The sequence below is a fragment of the Pygoscelis adeliae genome, unplaced genomic scaffold, assembly GCF_000699105.1.
Source record: "Pygoscelis adeliae isolate BGI_AS28 unplaced genomic scaffold, ASM69910v1 Scaffold664, whole genome shotgun sequence".
NCBI lineage: Eukaryota > Metazoa > Chordata > Aves > Sphenisciformes > Spheniscidae > Pygoscelis > Pygoscelis adeliae.
In genome coordinates, this window is record NW_008824762.1 from 1739248 (window position 1) to 1750542 (window position 11295).

The 11295-nt window shown below is 54.3% G+C and overlaps 1 protein-coding gene across 1 annotated transcript in view; it reads right to left on the minus strand.

Moving 5' to 3' along the window:
- Positions 1-2138: 2138 nt before the first annotated feature.
- Positions 2139-11295, minus strand: part of IGFBP5 (insulin-like growth factor binding protein 5) — a 9503-nt gene continuing 346 nt past the window's right edge. The window contains exons 2-6 of the mRNA XM_009323550.1: positions 10850-10953; positions 10369-10513; positions 3142-3368; positions 2858-2977; positions 2139-2445 (exon numbers count right to left, since the gene is read on the minus strand). Coding sequence (XP_009321825.1) covers positions 2314-2445; positions 2858-2977; positions 3142-3368; positions 10369-10513; positions 10850-10953 — 728 coding nt within the window. The 3' untranslated portion in view covers positions 2139-2313. The remainder of the gene's footprint in view (positions 2446-2857; positions 2978-3141; positions 3369-10368; positions 10514-10849; positions 10954-11295) is intronic.

Consider the following 11295-nt stretch of genomic DNA (forward strand, 5'->3'; position numbering starts at 1 on the left):
CTCCGGGGGAAATAACTGCGGGCTGTCCAGTCCTGCCCTCGATCTGGGCAAGTGTCCTGGTGGGGGGCCTGCAGGATGCTCGGGGGAGCGATGCCCTGCCGTGGGAGGCTACAAGGGTGCCCAATCCGTGATGGAGAGGAGCCTCCGCCGGAGCCCCTCAGTGTCAAATCCCTCTTGTCCCATCCCTGCTGGCGGGGATCCGGTGGTGCTGCAGACCCCCTTTCCTCCCTGCCCAGCTCCAGCATGCTCAAAGGGGCTTCAGGGGCGCAGAAGCCTTCCCCCTGAGATCAGCTGTGTCCTTTGGGCAGTGCCGGCTGCCAGCTACAGCTGTGGCAGTGGGATGTGGTCCCCGGTGGGTGCGTGTTTGCCCACTGGGACTGCAGCACCCAGACCCCACGGCTCGCTTTCCTTTCCTTCCTTCCCTTCGCTGCAGGTTCTCCTCCGAGCACCAACATCCTGGAGACCCTTGTCATTGGGAAACGAGAACAACAGTCCCAAAACCGAACGTAAAAATTAAAAACAACAAAAAAGTCAGGAAGGCAGCTGAGGGCTGTCCCAGCATGCCTGAGTCAGTGGGTCTCTGCGGCGTGGTGGCTACTGTCACTCAACAAGGAGCTGGATCCCAGGTTAAAGGTGAGGGCCCATCGCAGGATCTTACTGCAAGGTGGCAGGAATCAGATGTGGCAAGGTGAGCAGTATCCTCAATGCAAAAGGATGGAGACTGGCGTTTTCCTACCCACGGGGAAGGCTATAAACCAACCTTAACAAAAATCCAAGATAAAACAAAGTGTAGGTTTGTTTTTTTTTTCCCCTGGAGCAAACCACTTTTTTGGCTGTGGGGAAAAAAAAAAAAATCCCCATAGTTGTTCTTCTTCATGGTGGCAAAGGGTGGTGAAGAGTTTTGGCCCTGATCTCCCTGTCCCCACATAGGGATGCTTCAGTCTGGACAGCGATGGAGTATCTGTGGGGTTGGCTTGGATGCAGCCCTTGCTGTCGGCAGGGCCCTGATCCCGCAGGCACCGATGCTCCTCCATAACTCTACTCCTGTGCTTAGTCCGGCAGGTTATTATTATTTTTTGGGAGGGGGCAGCATCTCTCCCCCTGCTTACAGTTAGGCCCTCCAGATTGCAGGTTTCGAGGTGAAGTTTTGCAAGGAGGAAAAGCCACATCCGTGCACACACACGCTTGCACACATGCACATGCATGCAGGCGACAAACGCTTCCACACCTGGATGGACAACGGTCAGAGTCCCGCTTGTCCAAAAAGATTTCTGACCTCCCGTTCGAAAGTAACCGGATGGAGAAGGATATCTTTCCTTTTTGGATGATTTCTTTTTGAAGTCCACGAATATTTTGAGGGGGGAGTATTCATGCTGTTGCAGGAGCTGGGTTTCCCTCCCCAGCTCATCTCTAGACACGAAGCCAGCAGTCCCACTCCTCCTCCTGATGTGTCGAAATCTGCCGGATCCGGGGCGGTCATTTGAGACTGAAGTCAAATCAAATCGACTTGAGTGAGTCTCAGCAATGTGGGGAGGAGACTCTGGAGGACCACGGCAAGGAGGGGGAACGCTGGTGGCTGCAAGGTTTTCTTTTGAGACCCTTTAGAAAATGACTGGCTAACCCGAAAAAAAAAATTAACCCGCCCGAAACCCGTACTGGAAAATCACCAACTCGGACAGCTTCCTACATCGGGGTGGCCTCTGCTTGCAGCAGGAGGTCACGGGTGGCGTTGGGGAGAGGTGTGGGATGGCAGAGCGGCCGTGGCTGGTTTGTCTCTGGCTCTGTCCTTTCCTTGCTGAGTCCTGTTGTCAAGAGGCTGCTGTAGATTCCGAGTCCTCAGTTTCTTCAAGGTTTGTTTTTCTCTTTTCTTTTCTTTTCTTTTCTTTTCTTTTCTGTTCTTTTCTCTCCTCTTTTCTCTTTTCTTTTCTCTTTTCTTTTCTCTTTTCTTTTCTTTTCTTTTCTTTTCTTTTCTTTTCTTTTCTTTTCTTTTCTTTTCTTTTCTTTTCTTTTCTTTTCTTTTTTCTTTTTTTTTTTTTTTTTTTTTTCTTATTTTTTTTCTTTTCCTTTCTTTTCTCCTTTCTTTTCTCTCTTTTTGCTTCTCCTTTCTTTACTTCTTTCTTTCCCTTTCTCTTTTTTCCTTTTCCTTCCTTTCTCTTTTTTCTTTTCCTTCCCTTCTCTTTTTTCTTTTCCTTTCTTTTTTTCTTCTTACATGAGATGAAAGGAATCGGAGTCCCGGGGCGCGGGGAGGTGCGGAGGGGAGGGTGGAAGGGAGCCTGGGTAGGTAGTGATGGGGCAGAGGGAGGGGATGCGACTTCACTCCACGTTGCTGCTGTCGAACGCGTGGCACTGCAGGTCTCCGCTCAGGTAGTCAGTCCCTGGCAGCTTCATGCCGTATTTGTCCACGCACCAACACAACCCACGCTTCCGGCCTCGGGAGGGCTTGCACTGGGGAGACACCCAAGGGCAGAGATCAGGAGCTGGCCACCAGATGCTGCATGGCTCCCTCACGCGGGGGGTCGGGATCAGCCCTGCGCTTTGCCTCTTTCACCCCAGCAATGCAATCCCCTGGGTAGGACCTAGCTCCTGCTTTCTGCTTTCAGCACATCTCCATCCCCGCTGCTACCCCAGCCCGGGGCTCTCTGACTTTTCCTCCTCCCACACCAGCTCCTTCAGGATGCTCGCCTCAGGCTGGCCGGCGCTCAGAGCCGTCAAGAAGGCCACCCACCACCAGCTGTGCCTGGAGATGCTCACAGCAACCTCCCCAACAGCCCAGCAGCAGAAAAACCTCCATCCTTTCCATCCAGGGCAGCGGACCCTCGCTGGGTGGGAAGCATCCCTCTGTGGGGCTCGCTCTTACCTGCTTCCTCTTGTAGAAGCCTTTTCGGTCGCAGTTGGGGAGGTGGACGGCACGGGGGACCATCCGCTGGCTGCTCTTGAGCTCCTGCAGGGATGCCTCCATGTGCCTGCGGCAGGGGCCCTGCGAACAGGGAGAAGATGGAGCATGAGAAGGGGAACATCCTGCAGCAAGCCTCCAGCTTCAATGCCCCCAGGTCCCCTGTCCCCCCTTAATGACACCTGCTCCCCAGGGGGCAAAGCCCTCCCACAGCCCCCTGCCTGCAGAAGGAAGGTGAAAGCACCCACCAGCTCAAACTCTTGCCGGAGCTCTGGGATGACGATGCGGGGGTGCGCTGTGTTCTCCGCCATGCCCACAAACTTGGCCAGGGTCAGCTTCTTCCGGCGGTCCTTCTTCAGGGCCTCAGCCTTGAGCTCGGAGAGGCGCCCGTGTTTGGGCCGGTAGGCCTTGGGTGGGTAGGTCTCCTCTGTCATCTCCGATGTGGTCGGCTCCTCATGCTCTCGGGACTCCCGTTCTGGAAGGGAAGGGGTACCAAACCGTCAGGTCTCCATGAGCTGACTGGGGCTTGCTTTTGCACAGAGAGCCTGCTGTCCGACCCCAGAGGACATCTTTGCACGATGCAGGGTGGGAACAAATGACCAAAGAAATCCCTTTCCCAGGTGCTGCCTACAGCCCTGGCTTTATCCCAGTGTGTGGGACTTGGCATGGCTTTCATGTGACCCCCGAGCTCAGGACAGGAAGGTGTCTGAAGGCATGGAGGAGTTGGGGGTCAGGAAGGGCTCCTACATACATGGTCACCATCGTTTGCAGCGTGTCAGTGGAGAAGGGCTGGTGGCACCATTATCCCAAACCCAGAAAAGACGAGATGACACACAAAATGTGGCAGAGAAGCCCCTCTTTAGCCATGGTGAGAGGATTAAGTGACAAATTCACACCCCACCTTGCAGATTCAAGAGCAAAAGCCAGGGATGCTCAAAGATGAGACAACTCCAAAGTCAAAGTCAATCCCACAGCAAAGCCACCACGTGATTGGGCAGACACTTTGGCAGCAATGCCGAAGACACGTCTGACAAGTGCTGGGATCTCCAGGGTCCTCAGTCTGCAGCCCCACGCTCATGGGACCAAACCAGCCCCCGTCCACTGGCACCCACCGAGCAGCCGGCAAAGCCCAGGGTAATGCTGCTGAGCAATGCTGCCTGGCCGCAGCCGCCACTGATAGTACCGACGGCAAGGGAGGAGCTCGTTTAGGCTCTGCCCATGGCAGTTGCCTTCCTATACACCCCCCGGATTGCCCCAGTGTAACCTGTGCTGGCAGGATGCAGTCAGGAGCCCTGTGCAGTTATATATAGGAGAGAGCTGGTGACAGGCTAAACTTAGATGACTTGTGACATTTAGTACAGCCGCTGGAGTGAAAAAGGGTTATTTCTGGACTAAATTTGAATAGAGTTTAAGGCTCCTGAGGCTCCCGGTCTCCCAGTCCCTGATTCCCAGCAGCCCTGTGCTGATGCCAGGTTTGTGCTGGGGCCAGCGGGCAAGCACAGGGGAACCCACCGTGGCGGGAGGAAAAGCATCAGAGCAGCTGAAATCCCTCCCTGTATGGTGTCTCCTGCGACTCCAATGCCAGTGAACCTGGCTCATCCCCTCCTGCAACCCTATGGTGAAGATAGCAGGGCACCAATTTTGGCTCTTATTGCAACATCACCATTGGGACAAAAGAAAAAGGCTCAGGATGAAAATAAAAGCGGATAACCGCCCCCCCCCCCCCCAAAAAGGAAAAAGGGAGTTTCCCTGCAGACTGGCTGCTCCCTGGAGCCCAGATGCACCCCCAGAGGGGAGGAGGATGGCTCTGCCCCACCAGGCTGCCCAGGGGTGCCTGGGGGACACCCAGGAGCGGGGACAGACGCACTGCTCAGCGGCAGATGGCAGCACTGGCCTGTCACACACACCCCCAGTGGGGTGGCCTTGGAGGTGGCCGAGGGGACAGGCTGGTCGCTGGACGCCCACTGCAGCAGCTGCCAGTCTCCCCTCCCTCCTTGCCAAGGCGGACCTGCCCTCTCCCAGCAAAATTGCCAAGTTTTCCACAGCCACTCATTTATTAAAGCAGCCTTTTTTTTTTCTCTTTCCACAAGAACAGAGCTGGGTCAGCATCCCAGACTCAGCACCCTCCTAACTGCCCACAGCAACATAACTAACCCCATGCACCATCCCCAGGACTCGCACGTATCCCCAGGATGGGATCCTCTTGCCATTTTGCCCCGTGATGCTCATATGTTTCGTTTTTTTTTCTTGCTGCAGGACTCAAAGGCCCCCACAGGTTGGGGCTCCTCTATCATAATGGGATGACAGACAAGGGATAGGGAAGAAATTGATTAAATTGGGAATGATCTTGTCCCGTAGGAGATGACATTATACGAGGTGCAGTAGAAAGCATCCTTTGCCACAAAGATGTTCCAGCAATCCGAGGTCCGAAAGGAGACATCCGCAGTGACTAAGCCCTTCCATGGCAATGAAACACGCTGTGATCTGTCCCAGGAATCCCCTCTGGCACCGACTTCCAGGGCTGGACACAGCAGAGCCAGGGCATCTCCCTGGGCTGCCCTGTGGTAATTAAGGGGAGGGGTGGATTCACACCAGCACAGGCAACCCTACAATAACACAAGAGGGGCACAGCTCATTACCTCTGCAATAACAAATATGAGAGGCACGGCTACCTGGGCAAACCTAGAATAACAAACAAATGGGACAAGGCAGCAAGGATTCAGTCAGAAAAACAGCACGGGGTGTCCAGTTCCCAGGACATGCGGTGCAATGGGTGTTTGCAGTAGCTCAGCCTGCTCATAAGGTCAGCAGCTTCAGCCTCTGCAAACACCTTATTCCTCTGCTTCCTGCAAGCTGCCAGCCAGCCAGAGTGGGCTGGGAGCTAGGGACTAACGTGGAGCCCTTTCAGCAAGGGGAGATGGGAGCCACGGGAGCCCAGTGCTCTGCAGAGGGAGCCGGGGGCTGGCATGCACTGAAAGCTGCCCAGCTCCCAGTCCAAGTCCAGTGCCTCCTGCAGGGCCGAAAACCCACCTGAAACTGACCCCCTTCGCCTTCCCTGGCACGCAGAGGTCCCTGCTCAAGTAGCGATACAACAAGGGGTGGCTGTGGTGGGACTCCTCCGTTTGCTGCTCAGCAGTGGTGTCTACTTTGGGTCTTTATTTCCCAGTGAGAACCCCATGGATGCCTTGGAGGGATCGCTTTCCTCCACCCTCTGATGTTTTTTATAGCCCAATTTCCTTCAGCAACAAGGCTGAAGCAGTCCCTGCTCATGCACTCGACTCTCTGTTCCCTAATTTGATACTAACAAGACAATTTTGACAAACTGAAGGGCAGAGGTCTCTGACACACAAACTCCTGACAAGCTCTGCACAGCTGGTGAGGGACCTTCCCGGTGTCAACACGAGGGAAAGGCAGAGCCGGGGCAGGCAGCACCCACGCAGTCCCCCCGCTTCGCCTCCTGACCAGCTCATCCACATCAACCTGCAGCCAGCCACTGCAGCTGGGACCAGACACCCACGTCAGCATCTCCAGAGCCCCTGTACCCACTTGCCCAACCTCACCCACCAGCTCATTTGTTAACCTCCATCTGCCACCTCGGGGCTGGCTCATGGCAGGCAGCGCTGGCACAGCTGCACCTCTGCTCCCAACAAGACGCCATTAGGAGCAATGCCCAGTTTCCCCAAATGAGCCCTAATTGTGCCTGTCTGAGACTCAGGAAAGAGCCTGGAGTTCCTCCTCCCTTGCTGTCAGGATCTGGCCTGCTGCACAGCCCCTTCCTGCCTACTCCCATCCACCTTGCCAACCCTGTGATTGGGTTTCAGGCAGGCGGCTGTTTGCAGAGGCAGAGCATGCTACATCTCTGTATTTCAGTTATGGGCACAAGGCATAGGTAGGAAAGCCCTACTCACCATGTCCCCAGCCGGGGGACAGTGGGAAGCAGGAGGTGGGCGGCTCTCATGTCTCCATCCCTTCTCCCCACTCCTCAGGAGGAGGTGACCTCTCAGCGGAGGTCCCAGGCTTGCTGGCCACACAGAAGAATGACATTGCTGGCCAAGCCAAGGATTCCTGGCTAGCCTGGAGGTGAGACCTGGGCTGTAGGCACCTCAAGGGGATATTGACCCTACAGCCAAAGCAGGAGACTGAACTCAACTCAGAGCCACCCCATGGCTTCGTGTCTAGTCTGATGCTGCAGTGCCCGCAGAGGACCCCGGGAAAGAGGGGCGAGCATCTGCAGATGCTCCTGACACCAGTCAGGCCAGAAGGACTGTGCTATTGATGTCCTAACTCATGCAGGCTCCCATGAGCCCTGGGAGGCAGAAAATACCCATAGCAGAGCGTGGGCTGTCCTCTGCCCTAGGGCTGAGGGCTTAGTGCCCTCTCCCCACTCTAGGCTGGCCGGAGGGAGCTCCCTAGCAGGAACCATTTCCAACCCTTTCACCCAGCCCCTACAGAAGGGACACAGGGTAGCAAAAGGCACAGTTTCTGGGAAGCTGCAAATTGCTCCTGTCCAGCTGCCTGCTGTCCTTGACAGACACCACCCACAGCAGCCTGTGCACCTTCCTGCACCTGAGCCAAAACCCAGCCTGGGTGCTTCTGTGCTCCAGACATTTTGGACATGCGTGAGGTCCCCACAGGGGGTGTGTATGTACATGTGAGGCGTGTGAGAACACTGCCTCCCTGCTTGCTGACATTACAGAGAGGAGCAGGAAGCTTGTTCCAAATGGCTACAAGGCTTGAATTTTTGTAATACATTTTCATCAGTTTCTGGCAGGAAGGTAGGAAAAGTATCTATTGACCGCTGCTCCTAATGAACCGTGCTCGTTACATCCACAGCCCAGTGCTAGAGGACTTGCTGTCCTGTTCAAACACCCAAAAAAAAGCACATGCACCGAAGACAGACAAACACAACCATAGCACAACCTTGATAAACAGCCCTCTTGATTATTATCATTATTTACAGCATAATATACCACTTAAGCAGGAAGGTGTTGGAGAAAGACTGAACGGGGATCTCAGTTAAAACTCTAGCATAGGAACGACAGCAAATATCACTGGTGGAGACCTTGAGAAATTGCCCAGTCCTTCCTTTGCCCCCCAAACTCATCCATCTCTGTTCAGAGGTGGTCACTGCAAGATGGAAATTAAGGCTTACATTACCCAGGGCTGAAACATCGCTGTTTAGAGAGCAGCAAGTGTCTCCCACTATACAGCGCAGTGCAGCAGTGCACAATGTCTCTGCTCTCCATCGGGGGAGGATTTACACCCAGGATGAAGAGTTACCTCTCAGTATTCCCATGAAGGGAATATCCTCAGCTGCAGGACTTCACGAGTGACCCCACACCCTGCTTTTCCAATGGGCTCCTCGTGATTTTGGGCCCTGGCAGCAGCTGTCTTTGGAGGACTCCAGTTTCTGTCCCACCACTGCTTACAACAACATGGCATTTTCCAAACCTAGTTGGGTCATCTCTGATACCTTGGCTTTCTTTTTGTGGGGAGGGACAACATTTTGGGATCAGACACCTAGGCAGCTGACGCTGGCGACGGAGAAGGGAAAAAATTTGCAGGAGAGGCTGGGAGAGAGAGGGAGGGATTTTTCTACAGTTCCCATCGATTGGGACCCTGAAGTGCTAATCAGAGCCAGATCCAGACACGCCCTCAGAGCTTCACCCATAGTAACAGCTCCCCAGCACAAACAGCTGCACACTCCTATCTACGGTGGCTCCATTATCTGCCCAGCCCCATGCCGGTTTCTTATGTCTTCCTGCTGGACTTTACACGCACAGGCAGGCAGAGGCAATGATTGCTGAAATCAGTATTTGTCTTCTTTCCAGTACCTGCTGGAGGGACAGGATCCTCCCACTTCTCCTTCCTCCCCTATCCTTTATGGTACTGGTTTTGCTGGGCAACGCAAAGCAGCTTCCCTGGGCTCCCTGTGGCTGGGAGAGGAGGAACATCAGTGCTGTCCCTGAAAACAGTTTTTGCACTTGCAAATCATGTTAGAGATGTACCTATTTTTCTTCAGATTGGGTCTTATACAGTCTGTGCTCAGGTCCCTGGCTGGTAAAAACCTCCATTGTGCATTTCCCCGAGCTGCCCTCCCCACTTGTCCCCACTCCAGAGGAGGCAACGTGCCTGACCTACACCGAAACCTCCTGGAATCGGCAAGCAAGTTTCTCCCCAGCCTGGACTTGCACCTGTGACCATGACGGGAAAATAAAAATCCCTCCCTCCTGGTCAGCACACAGGGACAGCCTCTGTGTTTGCATTCCCAAAATGCAGGCAGGGAAGGGATAATGCAGGCAGAGAAGGGATGCAGAGCGAGGAGGGTCATCTCATCTCGCACCCTTTGGCAGCTGGAGAGCACAACTGCGCAAAAGCATTCCTGAGCTCCCCAGAGGCCACCAGGATCAGCCCAGACAGAAGGGAGCTTTCACCGCCCTAACGAAGAACAGCTCGTTTATGTTCCCATCGCAGGCACAACCCCCCAGCGTGGCGGTGAACAACCCCCAGCCCCTCATCACAGCCCCGCAGGGGTGGGCAGTGGAGCTGGCTCAGGCATGATGCCCGGGGCCGGGGTCACTGCTCTGGACCACCGCCCCGGTGAAGTCAGGCAGTGATCTCAGGCGGCCGCCCAGCCATCTGGCACCCACTGGAGGAGGAGCAGCCAGGGCTGGGGATGCAGGCTGTGGCCAGTCCCTCCACTAGCCCAGGGCGTTGGCTGCTGGAGAGCCAGCTGCAATGTGCCTTGGACTTTCGACGAACTTTTGTGCTTTGGTGGGGACTCGATGGCAGGCCGGCGTGGCCGGGCTGGTGGGGACTGGCGAGGGAGCACGCTGGTGATGCTCGCAGGCGATGAGAGACTGGGAGGAGACACCACACACCGAGGACAGAAAAACAGCAGCCCTGCGTGGACTGCCACCCCACCTCCCCCAAATCCCAGCAATGTGCAACAGGCATTTACAACAGATCTATGTCAAATAACGCCTGTCTGCTAACACAGAGGTGTTGGGGCTTCGCTGGATGGCTCAACTCCATGTCTAAGTCATTGCAGAGATGCTGCACCCTCCAAATTGTGACTAGCCCCATCATTTGACTTGGACACCGATTTTAGGGTGGAACAACATATCTCTGGAGGCTCCAGCCTCTCTTCCTGTGACTCCAATGGTCTCACTTAGGCCTCCAAAGGTCTGAAGTTAAGAAAGATAAATCCTACCACCTCTTCAGTACTGGTCCCCTTGCAGCCTGTGGTGCAGCGCTCGTGGGTGGCAGTGCCAAACTGTTTTACAGGCACAGGAGCAGTGGTAAGAAAACCTAGACCCTATTTCCTTCACTGGGAATTAGATACCTCAATGGCTGCCAAAGGCAGCAAATCACCTTTGTGATTTGCAGAGTGTAGAAGGAAGTGTTTAGCAGTCAAAGCATTGTGGAGCACCCACAAAAACACCCACTCTGCCCCACCATGCCCAGTCACCTACCAAAGACATGATCAGAGTCCAAATAGCCCACGGCCCAAAAGCCACACAAGGTTTTGGAAGAGAGCTCTGGGATATCCCAGTACCTCAAATCCCTGTCCCAGCCAGAAAGTTGCTGGGACCTCACCCTCTTTTCCCACAGAGACACCTATAAAGAGAAGAATACGGATCAGTGGGACCAAGCTCAGAAAAGAGATGGAAAGGCAGCCAGACAGCTGGAAGGACTCAACCCTAGGTTAAGATTTATCTCCATTTTATTAAGCCAAGGCCCAGTAGGATGCTTCAGAACATCTCAGGAATACCTGAAGAGCCTCAGAGAGCGGGGATGGATGGCAGAGGATGTGCTATGCTATGGCCTTTTTTTTTTAAGTTATCGTTTGGGCTTTGCTGAACTAGCCTGGAAGACCAGATCTTTCTCAGGAGATTCTTGTCTCCTCAGCAGAAACCTGCGGATGCGGATTCTGCTGCATCAGCCAGGGCTCACCTGCAGAACATGAGTATCAGGTGCTTGGGCTGCCCCCAGGTTCACATAGGATTCATGGGAAAGGGAGATCATTGTCCTGATGACCTGGGTGTCCTCATACAGAGCTGGATGGGGGAGAAATGCAGCTCAGCATGTGGGAAAGGAACTTTCAAGGGAACCAGCTCATGTTTTGGTCTGCTCTGGAAACTCAGGGCCTATCTGTAGCAACGGATCTCTGGGTCAGCACCACTTCTCCACAGTGCCAGCAACTGCTGCAGAGGTGGGAGAGGTACGGCTATGGGAACTTGAACCATAAGGAAGGATCTGCGTTGCTGTGTGCCAGATGATACTTTCCTGAGCTCCCCTTCCTTGCTTCACCCACAAAATAAAACTCCCTAGGAGCAACTCTCTAGAGCAAGGAAAAAAGCAGGTTTAGAGATGGGGAGGTCCATGATGTAAGCTCCTTC